The 18,982-nt window shown below is 44.6% G+C and overlaps 1 protein-coding gene across 1 annotated transcript in view; it reads right to left on the reverse strand.

The window, feature by feature from the left end:
• LOC310960765 (glutamate receptor ionotropic, NMDA 2C-like) overlaps positions 1 to 18,982 on the reverse strand; it is a gene marked incomplete at both ends in the record, with an annotated part of 51,008 nt that overhangs the window by 13,637 nt on the left and 18,389 nt on the right. Inside the window, 5 exons of the mRNA XM_083932563.1 lie at positions 145 to 270; positions 718 to 871; positions 2,491 to 2,659; positions 9,575 to 9,786; positions 18,528 to 18,642. Coding sequence (XP_083788689.1) covers positions 145 to 270; positions 718 to 871; positions 2,491 to 2,659; positions 9,575 to 9,786; positions 18,528 to 18,642 — 776 coding nt within the window. The remainder of the gene's footprint in view (positions 1 to 144; positions 271 to 717; positions 872 to 2,490; positions 2,660 to 9,574; positions 9,787 to 18,527; positions 18,643 to 18,982) is intronic.

Raw genomic sequence — 18,982 nt, forward strand, 5'->3', positions numbered from 1 at the left:
TAAATATTGACTTTACTCGAGTTTGTCTCCTGTTTCTCTCTTGAGTAATGAAGCTGTAGTGACCATTCACTTCTCTATCATCCACTGTACTCAAGATGAACAAACTCTACCAGTAAAAGTGAAACAAAGAGGTTTTAAACTCACCTTTGGCACTGACCAGATTGCGGTTGTAGCCGACTGGACTCAAGTATTCAAACACAAAAACTGTCACTGCCACCACGGTCAGGCACATCACAAACATCATGACCCAGACTGCTGGGCTGTAGGGCTCTGGAGGAGGAGGAGGAGGAGGAGGAGGAGTGAAGGAACAATCATAACGGATTAAAATCTCTTTTGTACTTCCTGCTTCTAAACCTCAGCCTGTGACCAGGGTCGCCACATGTGGCAGGTGGATAGCAAGATGAGAAAATGAGAATATAGAAATACACTGTTCAGGATTTTGTGCTGAATTTTGTTGTTTGGGGTTTGGAAGAGGGATTTAGGTGTGTGTGTGGTGCGTAAGGGGATTTAGTTGTAGGCCACAGTTATCGACGGGATAAGAGCTTAATGAGAAGTTTCCTGAAGCGTCTGCAGAGACAGAACTCGTTTTAGTAAGCCATCTAGGGAGGAAGTGGCGAGAAAGAAGATGGCAGCAACAATGGCTGACACATACTGTACATCACACTCCAGGATAATGGATGTTGTGGCCGGTTTGAACCAACAAAGGCTCTTTCTTACCAAGAAAGGCTGATGGAGAAACTGTTCCGTTACTGCGGGCTACCATGACACTGATGCCCGTCTCAACGAACGGGACGGAGAAGTCGATGATTTCCGAGCGCTCCTCATTGATAGTGAGAGAGCCAATGGCCATGTCAGCTCGTCTATAAAAAACCTGAGAGAAGAAGGACGGAGACACAAAAAACAATAAAGCATGGAGGCATTGATAGTAAACAGCAGTGTAAAAACATGCCCTTTATATGTTCCAAAATATTTTTTTGGTTTCTGTGTAATTCTGTAAAATAGACCTGAATGACTATATTTTTTCACAACCTCCCAGTGTCACAAAGAACAGACTGCAAGCTCTTCTTTGCTGAAAAGAGAGCAGGTGCTGAATTTCATGAGCAATCATTTTCCAACATGCAGCAAACACTTTGTTATCTACAGTAAGACATGACTCTAATAACGACTGTCTGCAGAGATATGAAAAATATGTGTCACCATACGAACATAGAGGAAGAGAGAGAGAGAGAGAGAGAGAGAGAGAGAGAGAGAGAGAGAGAGAGAGAGAGAGAGAGAGAGAGAGAGAGTGCTGCATCTCAGGAGTGCTCATATCCAAGCTTGCTTTTCTGAAAAGCAGGAACTTTGCAGAGAAATATGTTTATATAAATGTAGCACACAAACACACACACACACACATATACAGATACGGACCTAGTCAAAGCGCCTGCGGGCACAGAAACACAAGCAAGAAGGCTCTCCTGAGGAACACCTGTTCAGGGTATTTCACTTTCAGATGCAGACGTGTTTGATGTGGCTTGGTGTGCGAGAAAAGTGCGTATTCGCGTCTTATGTGTATGCATGGCCTCACACCCCTGACCTAGATAAAAACCCATCAAAGAAACTCCCTCAGCCACGCAACGCTAGTGTCACTTAAAACACTGTGTGTGCATCATTACTGTCATCCACCAACTGCACCGGAGCGCAGAGATGGGTAGTCACTACATTACATACAGCTACTCAAGTGATGTACTCGTGCACAGCTTTGAGCTACTTAAACCACTACATCTGTTTGACAGCAGTACAAATTACTTCATATTTTACAATTAAAGCGTGAGATAAGGGGATAAAACATGACTGTTGGAAACCCCGCATCATCAAAGCTTTGACTTTTTAGGAGCCCAAACAGAAAAACAGCCTTGTTTAATCTTCAGCCATTAAGAGTCTGTAGAGGAGCATGGGATCCTCGACTGGTCTCAATGCACGAAAACTCTTCTCACACATTTTCCTTCTCCCTTCTTCCTACTGAAGAATCTTTTGGCAGCTGTTTAATTAAGTATATCCCATTGGAGTTCAGGAGCTCTTACATCAACCCTTTCATTTCACTTTCTTTTTTGGGCTATGGTAAAGGTCACCAACTGCAGTTTTAAGGGGCTGTAGGGGGCTAAATAACACTCCAAAATAAGGCCAAATTTTGGCGAGGGATCAACTGGTATGACCATTTTCAAATGGGTCCTTTGACCTTTGACTTCAAGATATCTGAATGAAGTACAAAAGTGTTATTTTCTCTATTTTAAAATGGTGTGTCTGAATATTTCTGCATACTGGGGTCCATAAACGGTCTTGAATTGCATAAATTGGGTTTTAGACGATCTGAGTGAGGAGCTAAAATACAATTAAAATGTTCCAGGACAACATAGATTATTTCCAGGATAAAATAACATTTAAATGTCCAGGTTTTCCAAGACGGGAACAGGAACCCTGTTCTTTAAATAACTCAGCCCTCAGTCTCACCTCCCCGATCATGCCGTTCCAAGTCCCGTGGATCAGCTTGCCGTGTTTCCCGTTGGTGACCAGGTACAGGTCGTAGGAGAACTTGATGGTACGGGACAGTTTCTTCAGGATGTCTATGCAGAAGCCCTTACAGCACAGTTTGGTGTAGGACTCTACGTGGCCGATGATACTGGAAGACGGATGAGAAAAAGCATGTACAGTAAAAACATCTTGTGGTCATAAAATCCTCCCCTTGGCAGCCTGGACTATCTTTAGCTTCTAAAGCTGTTGTTTTTGCTTTGTTTCAGAGAGTGGGTGCTAAATAGTCGTGGGCTCTCATGCTGACAGTGACCATGGTCTACGGCAGCGTAGTGAAGGGCAGGCGATGGTTGGTTCATTAGCCAAAATCAATGTCTGTTAACAAGGTGCCGATGGAGATGGAGGAGACGTCAGAAAAACTGAAAACTGACACACATGGGGGCAGTGTCATACAGAGCCCCCACAGTGGATGGTTGAGTGACTGTGATGGCCTTTAATCAAAGGCCATTAAGGTGTGTACCATGTGAGAGGCACACTTCCTCTCCGTGGCCTCGCTACCTAATGGGGTGTAGAAGAAGAAGAAGAGGAGAACAGAAGGAAAGAGAAACGAAATAGAATAGAAAAAATAATCAACACGACACGAAAAAGCAACACTGAAAGTTAGAATCAGACTGAAGTGGACTTCTCTGCCAAACTGGAGCCATGTGTGTGTGTGATAGGCCCAGCGAGTCAGCATCAGAGCGATTAAAAAAGAACACACGAGCGAATAAAAGAGCGAGACATTGAATGAAAAGGAGTCAATAGAGTAATTATCATTCAAGTTGATTATTTTCTGCAGCTCAAGAGTTAATTTCAGACTAATTTGAACTGTTTTTGAAAGGCTCGCTTCTTTCAACGGAGTCAATAGCTCCGATAAACGCTGTGTTAATTAATTGCTGCAGGAGCTGGCCACCTGTCGTCATAATACACACTCCACTAACAATACACACACACACACACACACGCTCAAATTGGGTAGTCTCTCTCCACCACACACACACACAAACATATGCACACATGTATTACAGTGTCCTCGGAGGATTAGCAGCGGTTGTGTTGTGTGGTGTTTTCTTCTGAAATGCCCAGAAACTAGTGCAGCGTGGAGGGAAGCACCATGAGGGAGTTAGCTGAGAGAGAGGAGGGATTCTCAGGTGAACGGTGGACAGGAAACACGCGGCGAACAGCCAGACGCGGCCTGACAAGGGCGTGCGGCAGGGTTCGGTTTGAAGGAAAAGAAAGAAGGGGAAGAGCAAAGGGGACAGATGGAAGAGGAGGAGGAGGAGGAGGAGGAGGAGGATAATTGAAATAACCACCACTGTGATCATGTAAGAACGATGAGGGAAATATAATATACAGACGATGTGAATGGGGACACTGTCAGTTTGAATTCCTGTTGAATCAAAGATGCACGAAAATTATTGTCCATAAAATAAATGTATGCTGTGGCATCCTGATTTGCCTTAATTAGACCAAAGGGACCAAACAGTGAGAAAGAGCCTCGAATGCACTCAAAGATAACAAGCAGCCCAGTATATTAATACTGCGGCACAATTTACTTCCAATGCTTTAATTCCAAGTGCCAGTACAGGACGTTATGTGGGGAAGGATGGGTTTCAATGTGGTGAATCACCAACCCTAGAAGTTAATGCTTTTGTGACATTAAACACGATCTTTCTACAAGCAAATATGTTACTGTAGTTCCATTAAAGGCTCAGCAAACCAACTAGTGGCTATGGAGAGCAAATGTGCGTCACCTCACATCGCCTTGTGTCGCCAATTAGCCAACCAGCACACGGTCTATGTTCTGCGCCTGCGTGAGAGGAAATGACTCTCCGTACCAGCAGGCGTCGGTATCTTAATACATCCATGAGTCTGCATTTGTCATCGAAAGAGGGAAACCGGAAGACCGATATGCCAGCAAAAGATGCTAGTTAGCCAGTTAGCATGTTAGAACAAGATGCTAGTTAGCCAGTTAGCATGTTAAAACAAATTATATTTACCCTGAACAATAACACAAATAATTATGATGTGTTTAATTTACAATGATATCAAGATTCAAGAAGCTTTATTTATCCCGAGGGAAATTATTGAAATATGATATGAAACCTTACTTTTTGTTGCTGTCGGGGGGAAACAATTGAAATCCAAAACCATAACTTTTTAGTAATGTGAGGTTTTGCTGACAGATAGAGGATCCGGTGGTGTTACAAGATTCAGTCACAAGCTCTTTTTTTAATACTTTTCATTGGTTAAAACAGACAATGTTTTATTAAATAAATATAAAATTTCTTGCCAATTATCCGTCAACTAATTAAGCATCTGGTCGCTGTATGTTGCGCTAGAGGACGACATCCTATATCCCGAAGCCAAGTAGGATTTTGGGGTGGAATTCCTACTCTTAATCAGCGCAGAGAGGTGGGCTCAGCTTTCTGGCAAAGGAGGCCATCATCTGTCCAACGAAAAGATTTTTAATGAGCAAGACAAAAAAGTTGTAATCACACTAAACATCTGCTCTGCAGGGAATCTGCTCAGACCCCACAGCTAGATTAACTGATTCATATAGCAGCAGTCCTCTCACCCTCTTTCTTTCCTTCCCCGTTTGTTGGTCAACGTCCAAATGGGACATGCCAGCCTGAGAGGAACGGTGAAAGAGAAACAGAAAGAGGGTAGGATGGGATAACATTGTCCCATGCTATGACAGATGTCCCCGTGTTGGCCAGATAAATCTTCTTTACTGGCGATCAATGTGCCATCGCGCCCAACAACAGCCGCTACATCTCTCTCTCTCTCTCTATAATTAATGAGCCAGCCATGGACTACTCCGCAATCTGCATAACAGACACACATGTGGAGTCACTCAAGTGGGATCCAACATGGCATTTACAGGTCCACTTGTCTGTTTTCTGTTGTTCGGGTGATAAAAAGGTGATCAGTGTGTGCATATTATCATTGGTACATGTGAGTCTTGTTGGGGGAAAAAGTCAACACACAGTCAATAACTTCATATTCACTTAAATTTAAAACAGAATACCACATTTTGGTAAAAAGGCTTATTTGCTTTCCTGCCCAAGTGTTCGATGAGAAGTTCACTACCACTGACAGCTGTGTCAATATTCTCCTATATCTCAGGAAAAAGTTTAGGTTTTAAGGTTTTCAACGTTAGAATCTCAGAGAACATCCAAGTTTTTTTTCCGTTTTTTGATCACTTTAAACTTTAGTCGAGTTGAGTTTCCCCCCCCCCCACACACACACACACACAAACACACACACACTGTAATTTTGACATAAATTAATGCAAAATCCTTTCTATGACTCTTTCCCTCTCTATTGTACTTTTTTCAAAGTATTTTGGGCGACACTTTATTATAATTTAAACACATCTGTTAGACTGCTGATTTCATGATTTAATGTGGTAATTAAATTAACTTAAGGATGCATTAAGGTTGCACGTGCACTGGATTTATTTTGATGGACAATGTGAGGCAGTTACTAAATGTTATCAAGTTTGATTTTCCAGTAGGACCATATACCGTGGCCAATGAAGCTGGCTGTACAACCTGTATGGTTCTACTGTTGGGTAAGCGCCATGTTGAAGCTGAAACAACATGCCAGCATAAATACATAGTAGTGTGATCAATAAGAAGCAGAGAGATAATCCTCCAGTGAGGCAGCTCCATTAATAAGAACTTTAGGTTAGAAAAAAACAAACTCGAGAGTGCAGAGAGGAGCTAGGGGTGAAGGTTACAGTGCAGTAAGTTGCGGTGAGTGTGGCAGTAAACGGTGCAGAACTGGCAGCAAGTTTCTAGTTTTCTCTGTTTTTATGTGATTCCTGCATCTCTTTGGTATGCTGAACAATCTGTATCCTCTGCTCACGATCACACATGGTTATCAGAGAACGTGTTTTTATTCTTACTTTATTCTGCCTGTTTTTTAAAGTCCATAATTCAAAATGCTGGTCTGGAAGTCAAGTCTAAGTTTTTCAGTCGCAGTAAGCTTTTGTCCACAGAAAACATGAAAGCTTTTATAAACCTGGTCTAGTCTCAGTAGATGTCTCAAATATGAACACACACCCGAAAGAAAACCATAAAAAGACAAATCGACATTTCAGTTCACACTGACAAACAAAGAAAATCACTTGAAATTAAAATGACATAATAAAACAATACACAATTTTACACAGTCTTAGAAGAATGAACAACAATGTCCGTGAACAACAGGTTTTAAGCATCAGACTTTGTCTCAAATGCCTTTTGCAAAGAACTGACTTTCAAAATGCAAACAACAAACTCTAGACAGAGATCCTGAGGTGTTACCAGGCAAGTTATTGATGAAAATGAATAATTTACAATATGGAGAATCCAGAACAAGGAGACAAAGACCTGAGTTGTTGATGTTGTTGTTCTTTTATGAAAATAAGAAATTAGGTTAGGGTGAGTTTAAAAAAAACAGTCACCAAAAGTATCTGGCTCCTGCCTTACTTAAAAAAACATTCAGGCTGAAAGTAGCAAAACTAGGAAATGCCTTAGATTCTTACCATTTATATGATCCTGAACGTAACTAAGCCCTTCAGATGACAGTGTTATGTCATGTTATATAGATATATATAGATATAGATATATAGATATTCCCGGACAGAACTCTGCTAGTGCCTTTAGTAGGATTTCTCATAGACCACCACATATTTAAAGTATCACATCGTAAAATATATTATGTGTTTTGTTGTGCACCTGTTGTCAATCTGGAAACAATAAAACCAAAGTGGTTGACACAATTTTTTACAACAGAGCGCATTTAAATTAGTGACTGACTTCTATTGTCTGTGGTTGTTTGAACATAATAAAGACGTCGCGTATTCCGGACGAGCCCCGGTTGTAGGTAGTCAGAGGTAATAGCTGTTTAATGGCTGTTTTCTGCCATGCTGGGCTCTGTGTTTGACACGGGAAGTGTGTTTTTAAAGTGCTTAGACACTCAGCACACACAATTACTCTGTGTTTAATGAAGCACGGAGGATTGCGGTGTCTACTCAGAACCAAACTGGGGCACTGAAACAGAAAGGGAGGGTGCAGACGTCTGTGTAGATGAACTTGGTATCATTTGAAATATTCAAAGCTGTGAGTGTGTGACTTTTACATATAAATGAAGGTCCGTAACATTCAAGCCCTTGCTAAACAAGTACACAACTTGTTGATGAAAGTTATCACAGCCAAGGAAAGCTCTCTGTATTCGCAATATAACAGTGTCTGTGGTGTTTGTGCTGGCGTACCAGTAGTTTGGTAATCAGCTAGAGCATGGGTGTCAAAGTGATCCAGTAAAAGGCCGTGTGGCTGCAGGTTTTCATTCCAACCAATCAAAAACACACCTGGTCCAACAAATCAACTGTGTGAAGACAGTTCAGGTGATTGAGTAAGTCCAGTCAGGTGTGTTCTTGCTTGGTTGGAATGAAAACCTGCAGCCACACGGCCCTTTACTGGATCAGTTTGACACCCATGAGCTAGAGCTAAAGGGGGCAGGAAGGAGGAAGAGACCGTAGCAAAGGAGCAGTAGCTACCTGCAGAAATGGCAAATTTTTGTAAGCCAACCTGGAAGTTAGCATCACCTTCGGTTTCTTCAACCAAAACCCAATGGGATTTTGGATTATTGCAGAAAATAAACAAACCATTTCATTAACAAAAAGAGGCCAAAGCTCCCAAATAATGATGTCTAAACGCTGGCAGCTTATTGGCAACGTTGCCCCAACAAATCTGTCAAAATGTAAATTTTCATTCACATCAGGAACTTTCTGATCGAAGAATAAACAGTTGAGCTTGACGGACAATTCTTGACCTTTTAAGAAAAAGCAGCAGCTAACAAAATAATCTCAAGATCTTGTTCTTGAGCTTCTGGACAAAATGGACCTTGCATATTGTTGTTGTTTTGACAGCTGCTAATTATGAAGTCAAGCATTAACTGTCAAGCTCAACGTTTCAGTCAACCTGGATGAGGCGATGCTCAGAATCATGCGGTCGAAAGTGTCGGTACAAGTGAGTGTAGGACCCTGTGCCGTTAAACGCTACCTGAGCCAAGGTGACAAATCCGAAAGAAACATAGGGAAAACATCCACTGTGAATATACCTGCTGCTATAATCCAAATTTAAATACAAAATCAAACAGAACACAGCATGACACACTATACACTGGCACGCTAGCGTAATGCTACCGCTATACAAGTGCATTTACCTCAAATTAAGGAATTCTTGTTGCCCTCTTCTCCCTGAACCAAGACCAGCTTCACAATATCCTCCCCTTTGTTTTGAAGAGGTCAAAACTGCAGCAACATTTGTAGCATAAAGATGTGGGAACAATGTGTTTCAGTGCGCATGACCTTGATGAAGGCCACAATTGATGATGTACAGTCTGACATAGACTGGCTTAAGTGGACCTTGAGTTGAAGTAATTTTATCAGCCAATGAGTAAACAAGATTACCAACCTGACCAACATTACATTTACAATACCAGCTTTAGGTACTCACTGTAAGTGCGTTACCCCCCAAAAAATACCGGGGTTCAACCGTATCTGTGTCTGCATTGTCAGCCTGGTATCACCAAAAGGCGCGTGAATGACACGTTATTTCTCTCAAGCCATCTGGCGTATAATTACAACGCATTTCATGATGTTGCGTGTCATTTAACACCATGTAGTCTCAATTGACTTGTATTGTGCAGAGATGGCGTTGTCATCTGACGCACAAATGTCATTGAGGGAAAACCCACGTGTTTCTTCGTATTTCTCCGCCACCTTGCGGAGAAAAACGAAGTGGTGGAATTTTCTGTCAGAGTTATTTTTTAAAATCAATATTTCATGTGAAGGATGGCTGAAATGACAGGCGTTAAATGACATGCGAAAAGCTCACAATAGAAGTGTATGGGGAACTACGGGCGTTAAATGACACGTGAAAAGCTTAATATGCGTAGACATGCACGCGAAAAGTCATGAAAAGTGGCGTGCTATTTATACGCCCTCCCATGAGACCATGTAGGCATTGTGTACCTTTCTGTTTGATTGGACTGGCGCCTGCAGGGCACCGTGTTGCGGACACATGTGCCGGTGCCCGGGTCCACGTTCTCGACGATGACGAAGGGGTGCTCCTCCAGCGTGGCCACAGTCAGGTGACGGTCATCGGACACCTGCTCCAGGAAGCTGCCATATCGGGGCCAGACCGGGTAGCGAACCTGAAGGATCCCTCGGGCGAACGTACCCACCTGAAGAGGGAGAGACAAAAACTGTGATTTGAATCTCAGCGTGGACCTTCTCTGCATATCAACCCCTTCTCTCTTCACCTGTCTTGCCTCTCCCTACATCTCAGGGATGAATGATTTTCGTTTCTTTTTTCTAAAGGGGAATTTGCATATGCTGACCTGGAGGAAGAGGATTAGAAGATGAAAGGAGAGTATAGTTCATTAATGCATGAAAGAGGAGACTTAAAAGTGTTTGAGGAAGACATTTTGAAAAGTAAAAAAAAAAGCCAGAATATAAAACAAAGAGCCGACTGACTGCACCACATTAATAATACATCCAAGCATGTGTTGCCTTCAATCTGTGTTCATTTTGTTGACTGATTATTCAATTATTAATTCTATTTTTTTTCAACTGAATAAACAAATTGAAATGTCACTGTTCATAAATGGGAACCATTCGTGTGTTAAGGGCTTTTATTATGTGAGGTTTTATGTCTTGTCGAACTTCTTTAATAATGAATAAAACACAAAGTTGTGCTAATTAAGCTCGCTGAACTGACTGGAATCGACCGGAACAGATATGCCGACAGACAGAAAAAAAAATCTTGAAGCTGTAACTGTTTAAAAAGCAATAGATTGAGTTTTTCCATGTCACAGGGAGCCACTTCGCACCAGAACGGCTGTATAATGTCACATCACACACTGAATAATCCCGCCGATGTCGGTGAAACCCTCTCTGTGTGAGCCAGGACCGTTTGTCATATCAACTCAACCTAATGAGCCCTACTGAGCTCAGCCAGCTCTGACTTACTGCACGTGAAACTCCCGCGGCTTTAATGAGACCTCCTTATCACACCAAACTCTTGATTTGTTCTTCTGCTCTCTCTCATACTAACGTTCTCCCTTCTTCATACATGGATGATTTACAAATTTGCATGAAGGTGTAGTATGATGTGCAAGACGGGGATTTGTTTCTCTCCATCATCTGCGAATGACAGAACTGTTATGGGACGTCTCATCCTCTCATGGAGCTCATCAGCATATGCAAGCTCATCTTTCTACCACTATGGGGAGGGTTCCAACCTTGTTATTGATTATTGGAGATTGTGTTATTTTATATCACAATTTAGCACATTATTTTTCAGACAGGAACCTTCACCCTAGGGCTGTAGCATTTAAGCTGCTGCTATTTTGATGGACATACAAATAAAAGAAAAGCTAAAGATTTTTAAACCTAAGCTTGATTTACTCAAATTCATTTCTCCTAGTCAGTCGATGGGTTTCCTTAAAGCTACCTAGCAGATCAACAAGGTGGCAGTAATGCACCCTTACGCTGGTTACCTACCAAAAGATACCAACCATACCAACTTTCATTATAAAGCACTTTGAAAAACACAGTGGACCCAAGTGCTGTACTACACCACACATAAAATATACAATCGGTATAAGACACACAATGTACATAAAATGAAACAGAATAAAAACAAGAAAAAATAACATTTAAAATAATACTATATAAAACCAATAAAACAATTTAAAACATAGCGCAAAGGTAAAAATTAGTCACACAATAAATAAATAATAACAGATTTAAATACATCAATTAAAAACTGGGTCAAAGGCCATGGAGAACAGGTGGGTTTTCCCCTTTGAGTGCAGCTGGTCGGCTGACCTAAGGGGGCATGTAGGCGCGAATGGTTCTAACAGCTCGGAGAGGTATGGTGGGCGAGGCCATTAAGAGACTTCAAAATAAATAAACGAGTTATAAAATTAATTCTAAAACAAACAGGCAGCCTATGTAGCGCAGTTAAAATGGGGGCAATGTGCTCACGTTTATTTATGCCACTTAAAAAAGATGAAGAAGAAGAAGAAGCAGCGACCTCAGTGCACTTGCCAGTCAGTCAGAAAGCACAGAAAGCTAGGTCGAAGGAAAGGTAGTAGAAAGATAGTTTGTGGCAGGTTGCTTCAAACCACAGTCCCCCGTCTCGCACTCAACAAATCCCAATTTAACCCCTGCTCCCAACAGATGCTGTCATCATGGCCTCGTTAGACCTCTGCAGCTAATCCAGAATGACCCACCCCTCTTCTGCGTTCACATTTGCTCCCCGCTGCTCCTTGCATCCAGTTCAAAACTCTGGAGTCGGGGCAGTTGAAGGGAACTAACAACCTTTGCTTGTAAAAACATGGCTAAGAACTTGCACTGTTGCGCTGAACATGCTTAGTTATTTAGTAAATAGGGATACACTATTCTGTAGGATATCATGCTTTATAAGTGGTTTCAATGCACAATGGTTTGAGACAAGATGCTGCAAACTATCTTGCGTTAAAGGTATTGTATTATTTTTTTAAAGTTAAATCAGTTTCTGGCCTAGTATACTTTTGTCCCTACCTTGCCATTGACCTATCACTCTCTGCTTTCTGTGTTTTCTTTGTTTCCAATTTATTGTGGCTGGCAACTAGCAATGAGGAGCTCCTACAATCCCCCAATTTAGGACTTTGTTCTTTAAAAGTTGACCTTTCCCTGATGACATAGAAGAGCGTGTGTGACCCAGCATTTCCTCCGGTGTATTTTTGACATGGTTTTTAAACTTAAATGTGTTGAACAAGTAGCAGAGAAAGAGAGACAAATCCACTAAGCTGAGATAAGTTTTGCTATAATTTCTGGTTATGCTGCCTCACTCTCTGTCTGAGTGACGTAGCGGAGTTAGCAGTAAAGTTGCGAACACAGCAGTGCAGTGTGCGTACAATATATTTGTCGGTGATTAATGTCTTCAAGTCCTAAAGACCCAAGCAAAGTCAGCATGTCTCGGTTGCTATTGGCAGATTATAGTGAAGGAAGTTAGCCCCAAAGCAAGAAACATGAACGGTCAAGGCTTTAAGGTGGATGGGCTATTCTCATTCTAATCACAAATCCGCTCCTCCGAGTTCTGCTCAGAACCACCTTAAGGCTCACTTAAGGTTGGACCTGAGAACTTTTCTAGAGGAAACCCTGTAATGAAGCAAATAAAAGCATCTGCTGAAAGACTTGAGATATCTCCACATGATCACACTTTTCCTGTGAAAATAGATTTACAGTTGGTCTATTTGCGCGTATTCATTATCATTATTATTATTGAAATACTCTTTACTCTCCATGTTGATTCTAGGGGTGAGAAGAACAGGGAAAGAAGAAAAGAGGGAACAAACTTTAGGAGAGGGATCCAGCACAGAGAGCATTTCCTGCCGAAAATGTCACCCAGCAGCGTTGTACAAACAATGCTGAGGAACTACACCGTGTAAATCTGTCAGGGTTTCACGATGGAGGACTTGAAAAGAGCAGGTGCTACAAGACCTGATGTTACAGATGAGCTACATGATGTGAAGACGAAGGGAAGAACAACCAGTGACTGAGAAGGACTTTCAGAATTCGGACGCCTGTTGTAAATGGTTTCTTGTTGTGGATAGTGCGTGAACAACAGCTGTGCATATACACCACACATGAGGACATAAGGAACGGATGAAGTGTTGGCTGCACAAGTGTGACTTTAAGAGCTACACACACATAAACATACAAACCCAAACCCTACAAACCAGCCCTATTACATGTCTGTGTTCATACAGACACGCATGCATACACACCAGCCAGGAGGTGACATTGATAAAGTAAGTTGGTCTTTTCAGGCCAGAAATAAATGAGTTCAACTGTAGCTGTGAGATTACGTTCAGGTCTCTCTGTTTAGTCGTGCGTTTTCAATACACCCTCGGGCTTTGAAAAGTGTGTGTGTGTGTTTGTATGTGTGTGTCGGTGTGTGTGTGATTGTGTGTGTGTGTGTGTGTGTGTGTGTGTGTGTGTGTGTGTGTGTGTGTGTGTGTGTGGGTGTGTGTGTGTGTGTTAAAGGGAGTGAGAATTGCCTGGTGACAATGAAACAGATGTAAGAGAAGGAAATGGCCTCATCAGAAAACACACCAACACACACAACAGTAATGATTTGAAATCCCGCCTACACTTCAATTATCATCTATTGGTGCTGCTCAGAGTATTCTGGGACTTATTTTGGGATCAACTACATGTTTTATTGCATCCATTGTATCCAGCCTATTACAAAAATGTATCTTGACATCTCCAATGTAACAGGCCAAAAGTTCATTCCAGTCAGATTATATATGTGCAGGTCAGAGGTGGGAGAGACCTGAGGTTAAAGACACGAGTGTATGTTCATCTCATCTCTCATCTCATCTCATCTTCATCCGCTTATCCGGGGTCGGGTCGCGGGGGCAGCAGCTTTAGCAGGGGACCCCAAACTTCCCTTTCCCGGGCCACATTAACCAGCTCTAACTGGGGGATCCCGAGGCGTTCCCAGGCCAGTGTGGAGATATAATCTCTCCACCTAGTCCTGGGTCTTCCCCGAGGCCTCCTCCCAGCTGGACGTGCCTGGAACACCTCCCTAGGGAGGCGCCCAGGGGGCATCCTTACTAGATGCCCGAACCACCTCAACTGGCTCCTTTCAACGCTAAGGAGCAGCGGCTCTACTCCAAGTTCCTCACGGATGGCTGAACTTCTCACCCTATCTCTAAGGGAGACTCCAGCCACCCTCCTGAGAAAACCCATTTCGGCCGCTTGTACCCGCGACCTCGTTCTTTCGGTCATGACCCAACTTTCATGACCATAGGTGAGGGTAGGAACGAAGATTGACCGGTAGATCGAGAGCTTTGCCTTCCGGCTCAGCTCTCTTTTCGTCACAGCGGTGCGGTAGAGCGACTGCAACACCGCCCCCGCTGCTCCGATTCTCCGGCCAAACTCACGCTCCATCGTCCCCTCACTCGTGAACATGATCCCGAGGTACTTGAACTCCTTCACTTGGGGTAAGGACTCATTCCCTACCTGGAGTAAGCAATCCACCGGTTTCCTGCTAAGAGCCATGGCCTCAGATTTAGAGATGCTGATCCTCATCCCAGCCGTTTCACACTCGGCTGCGAACCGATCCAGTGAGTGCTGAAGGTCACTGACCGACGATGCCATTAGGACCACATCATCTGCAAAAAGCAGAGACGAGATCCTCAGCCCACCGAACTGCAACCCCTCCCCACCACGACTACGCCTTGAAATCCTGTCCATGAAAATCACGAACAGGATTGGTGACAAAGCGCACCCCTGGCGGAGGCCAACCCCCACCGGAAACGAATCCGACTTACTCCCGAGGATCCGGACACAGCTCTCACTTTGGGTGTACAGAGATTGGATGGCCCACAGAAGTGACCCCCTCACCCCATACTCCCGCAGCACCTCCCACAGTATCTCCCTAGGAACCCGGTCATATGCCTTCTCCAAATCCACAAAACACATGTAGACTGGATGAGCATACTCCCAGGCCCCCTCCAGGATCCTTGCGAGAATGAAGAGCTGGTCCGTTGTTCCACGTCCAGGACGGAATCCACATTGTTCCTCTTCAATCTGAGGTTCGACTATAGGACGAACCCTCCTTTCCAGCACCTTGGAGTAGACTTTACCAGGGAGGCTGAGTAGTGTGATACCCCTGTAATTGGCACACACCCTCTGGTCCCCCTTTTTAAAAAGAGGAACCACCACCCCGGTCTGCCACTCCCTTGGCACTGTCCCAGACTTCCACGCAATGTTGAAGAGGCGTGTCAACCAAGACAGCCCCTCCCAACCCAAAGTTTTCAGCATTTCTGGACGAATCTCATCAACCCCTGGGGCTTTGCCACTGTGGAGTTGTTTGACTACCTCAGTGACTTCCGCCAGGGATATTGACAATGATTCCCCATCAGCCTCCAGCTCTGCCTCTACAAAAGAGGGCGTGTTAGTCGGATTAAGGAGTTCCTCAAAGTGCTCCTTCCACCGCCCGATCACCTCATCGGCTGAGGTCACCAGCGTCCCGTCTTTACTGTAAACAGCTTGGACGGTTCCCCGTTTCCCCCTCCTGAGATGTCGAATGGTTTTCCAGAAGCACCTTGGTGCCGCCCGAAAGTCCTTCTCCATGGCTTCTCCGAACTCCTCCCACACCCGCTGCTTTGCCTCTGACACAGCAGAGGCTGCAGCCCTTTTGGCCTGTCGGTACCTTGCAACTGCCTCCGGAGTCTTCTGGGATAGCATATCCCGGAAGGCCTCCTTCTTCAGTCGGACAGCTTCCCTGACCACCGGTGTCCACCACGGTGTTCGAGGGTTACCGCCCCTTGAGGCACCTAAGACCTTGAGGCCACAGCTCACCGCTGCAGCTTCAGCAATGGAAGCTTTGAACATTGCCCACTCCGGTTCAATGCCCCCAACCTCCACAGGGATGCCAGAAAAGCTCCGCCGGAGGTGTGAGTTGAAGATCTCTCGGACAGGGGCCTCCTCCAGACGTTCCCAGTTCACCCGCACTACTCGTTTGGGTTTACCTGGTCTGTCCAGAATCTTCCCCCATCCTCTGATCCAACTCATCACCAGATGGTGATCAGTTGACAGCTCTGCCCCTCTCTTCACCCGAGTGTCCAAAACATGCGGCCTCAGATCAAATGATACGATCACAAAATCGATCATCGACCTTTGGCCTAGGGTGCTCTGGTACCACGTACACTTATGAGCATCCTTATGTTCGAACATGGTGTTAGTTATAGATAATCCGTGACTAGCACAGAAGTCTAATAACTGACGACCACTCGGATTTAGATCAGGGAGGCCGTTCCTCCCAATCACGCCTCTCCAGGTGTCTCCATCATTGCCCACGTGGGCGTTGAAGTCTCCCAGCAGAACTATTGAGTCCCCTACTGGAGCCCCATGCAGGACTCCATTCAGGGTCTCCAAGAAGGCCGAATACTCTGAACTGCTGTTTGGTGCATATGCACAAACAACAGTCAGAGTTTTCCCCCCTACCACCCGCAGGCGTAAGGAGGCGACCCTCTCGTCCACCGGGGTAAACTCCAACACCGCGGCGCTCAGCCGGGGGTTTGTGAGTATCCCCACACCCGCCCGGCGCCTCACACCCTGGGCAACTCCAGAGAAGAATAGTGTCCAACCCCTATCCAGGAGAACGGTTCCAGAACCGAGACTGTGTGTGGAGGTAAGCCCCACCAGATCTAACTGGTAGCGCTCCACCTCCCGCACAAGCTCCGGCTCCTTCCCCGACAGAGAGGTGACATTCCACGTCCCAAGAGCCAGCTTTTGCTGCCCGTGTCTGGTCCGTCGAGGCCCCTCACCTTCACTGCCACCCGTGCAGCAGCGCACCCGACCCAAGTGGTTCCTCCTGCGAGTGGTGGGCCCACAGGATGGAGAGGAGGGAGGTGCCACGTCACTTTTTCGGGCTGTGCCCGGCCGGGCTCCGTGGCAAACCCGGCCACCAGGCGCTCGCCGGCGAGCCCTCCGTCTGGGCCTGGCTCCAGACGGGGGCCCCGGGCTTCCTCCGGGCAGGGTCTCTCTTCCTCTTTGTTGTTTGTCCATCGAGTCTTTGTGAACCATTCTTAGTCCGGCCCCTCGCCTGAGACCACTTTGCCATGGGAGACCCTACCAGGAGCATTAAGCTCCAGACAACACAGCCCTCAGGTTCACAGGGACACACAAACCTCTCCACCACGATAAGGTGATGGTTCCCGGAGAGGAACCATCACCTTATGGTGAGTATGTTGTTGTTCTAAAAACATCCGGAAGATATTGTTCTGTTTCTCGCCTCGCTGATTTAGCTCGTTCACTAACGCGGTCAGCACAGTTGGAGCTGCAGCAGTGGGTTGTGACACACAGCTCACAGAGGTTATTAAGACACTTAAAACCCATTGGAGCCTGATTACAGTAACTTGTGTCAAAAACCTCCTTCTCAGCGGCATAGCTCAGTCAAATCTGAACACAAAGACATGAATTACACATTAGATTCAGTGTGACTCAGGGTGGAAACATGTTCCAGGCAAATGACAGCGCTTGGGCCAGTTGGTATAAACGCACACCCCCAATGAACATCCCGAGCATGCCCTCTTACAAGAAGGTACCAAACGTCAGTCCTCAAGGGGGCAATATACGGCTAATCTGAGTGTTTTCATGAGCAGACCTGGCATCTGTGGATGAACTTGTACCTCTGTGCTTTCTGCACAGAAAAAAAGAAACCAGACGATGGGATGTGTGTCCGAATGAAGAGGTAATGAAGTGTCTTACATATGCAGACGGACACGTTTAGTTATAGCCTATTCAAACAGGTCAGCCGCGGGTTTTTTTAGTGTAAGTGAACCCCAACAGAAGGGGTCAGCTTGTTGTTTAATGCACCTGGCGGGAACGCTCAAACCGTAGCTTGCACTGTAATTTTCTTTGGTGACAAGCTCAAGAACGCAACAATGTGTGAAATCGATCTTACCTAGCTCTAAGCATCTGCATACTTCCGCACTTACACTGTTCAGGGATATCATTATCTCTGATGTCTATCGCTAATAAAGTACACTTAGAGATGATAAGGGGAAAAAAATGGATGCTCATTCAAATTCAGAATTCGCCTGAGAATAGTTGCATTTTTAAGAGTATTTCAATATCAAAGTCGGGAGCAATTGGGATTCAGTTTTGCCCAGGATGACATCTTCTCATCTGTATTTGGCCTTTTATGTAAACCAAGACTACATGGCCAGCTGTTAACAGAATCATAACTATGAGGGAAAGGTTTCTCCTAAACCTCTTCCCTAAAAATAACCTCAAGACAATTTTTTTGTTCCTGTATATGCAGTATATGGGCACACAATAGGAACAAACATTTCATTGTTCCTCTGCCATCGGTGCCAGCTGGTGTTTGTGATCCAGTTTCTGGTGCTCGGTGTACCTTGTCCCAGAGTCGCTCCCGGTCCAGAGCGATGAGGACCATGGAAGGATTGGAGAGGAAGCCTTGGTTGTTGAAAGACAGATCTTTCCTTTCCCACGTCACATTCAGCATGTGTCTGCAACCCACAGAACCATAAAAGTTGCACACAAGTACGTAGCATGCAATCAAGGACTTTGGTTCTAAACCACTTTGCATATTCACTTACACAGATAAACACATACAATGATCACCTCCTAATTAAACCTAAAGCTCCCCCGGAGGGCTTAATCTAACGTGGGAGACTGGAGGTAGCTCATTAGGGGATGAGAGAGGTTGCTGATTGGTGGATGAGAGTGTTCCTGCTGAGTGATTTTGCTTTCAGTTATAGTATACATCCTTGATATCCTTGGGTCTGTGAATAATGAATCCAGGTCAATTTGCATTTCCGAACACGTAGAAAAGAGGCGCAACATACT

The sequence above is a fragment of the Echiichthys vipera genome (assembly GCF_963691815.1).
Source record: "Echiichthys vipera genome assembly, chromosome: 18".
Classification (NCBI taxonomy): domain Eukaryota; kingdom Metazoa; phylum Chordata; class Actinopteri; order Perciformes; family Trachinidae; genus Echiichthys; species Echiichthys vipera.